Genomic DNA, 1292 nt, shown 5'->3' on the forward strand with positions numbered 1-1292 from the left:
ACTAAAACAAGTCTTTTGAGTTTTGGACACTTTTGACAATTTGTTCTTTGGTGCTTCTTTGCCCCTTTGCATGTGCTTGCTTTGATTTGTCTTGTTGGCAACGTAAGTTAATGGGTGGGTATACGCTTTTTTAAACTTTTCATTGTCATCTTTTACTTTGGAATCCTCTCCCTTAGCTATAAGAAGGCTATAAACTATATCTACATCTATCTTATATATTAATATTACTGAATATGGGTTTACTTGTATACGATTATCCTATGTACATTTAAAATATATCTTTTCTTTTTATTGCGATTTTGGACATGTTTGGTGTGTAGAAATTAGTTTGCTTAGAAATAATGGAGGTGTGGGGTCTTGCCAATTATAAAAAAAAAAAAAATTTGTGTTGACATGCTTGACAATGAGAAAACGATGGATTGTTCTGTATTTTTAAGAGGCATATTCTTTTGATGAACTTTCAAAAAATTACATTTGCCTAATCCAAAATACACCAAAGCTGATCCAGACATAAGCTTTAGATTTTTTTATTTCTTTGTTTCTGTTTTGCTTACAGATAATAAAACTTTTGTCTTTCTCAACCTATAGATCTAACGTGCCTTATCCAGTCTTAAAGTAAATTCTTCATGGGCCCAGCTTTGATTTGTTCCTAGTTCCAAATCTGTATCTTCAAAGTTTTTTCGAAGTTCTTTTGAATTCTTAGGGTCCATTTTTGCTTTTTATAGGATGGAACTTTAGATCTTTCCATCCAGAAACTGATTTCTGGTGAGTTTTCTTTTTCTTGTTTGATGAATTTGTGGTCACACCTTTTTTCTTTTGCTTTTGTGGTTGGAATGGTCCTTTGCTGGGTTCTTTTTTTCTCTTACTGGTTTGATTAAGTTGTGTTTCTTCTCCAGCAGGTTTCTTCTTTCAGAGAAAGCAAGTCTGATGATAGAAAGTTCTATATATTCACAGCAACCAAGACTCTTCATCTGAGGACTGATTCTATAAGCGATAGAGCAGCTTGGTTACAAGCATTAGCATCTACAAAATGCATCTTTCCTCTCCGGTCGCTTAATGGGGATTTCTCCTTCATATCACCAAAGGATTTGTCCATATCAACTGAGAGGCTAAAGAAACGGTTGCACGAAGAAGGAATGAATGAGAATCTCGTAAAAGAGTGCGAACAGATCATGCTCTCAGAATTTTCTGAAATGCATGGACAAGTTCAACTTCTACATGAAGAACGGACTAATTTGATTGACGCATTGAGGCAGCTAGAGGTAAACTTAGTTTATTTCCTTAATGCTTTT

The 1292-nt window shown here is 34.4% G+C and overlaps 1 protein-coding gene across 1 annotated transcript in view; it reads left to right on the forward strand.

The window, feature by feature from the left end:
* Positions 1 to 1292, forward strand: part of LOC104731254 (oxysterol-binding protein-related protein 2A) — a 7717-nt gene that overhangs the window by 1813 nt on the left and 4612 nt on the right. The window contains exon 2 of the mRNA XM_010450579.2: positions 900 to 1262. Coding sequence (XP_010448881.1) covers positions 900 to 1262 — 363 coding nt within the window. The remainder of the gene's footprint in view (positions 1 to 899; positions 1263 to 1292) is intronic.

Source organism: Camelina sativa, chromosome 12 (genome assembly GCF_000633955.1).
Source record: "Camelina sativa cultivar DH55 chromosome 12, Cs, whole genome shotgun sequence".
Taxonomy (NCBI): domain Eukaryota; kingdom Viridiplantae; phylum Streptophyta; class Magnoliopsida; order Brassicales; family Brassicaceae; genus Camelina; species Camelina sativa.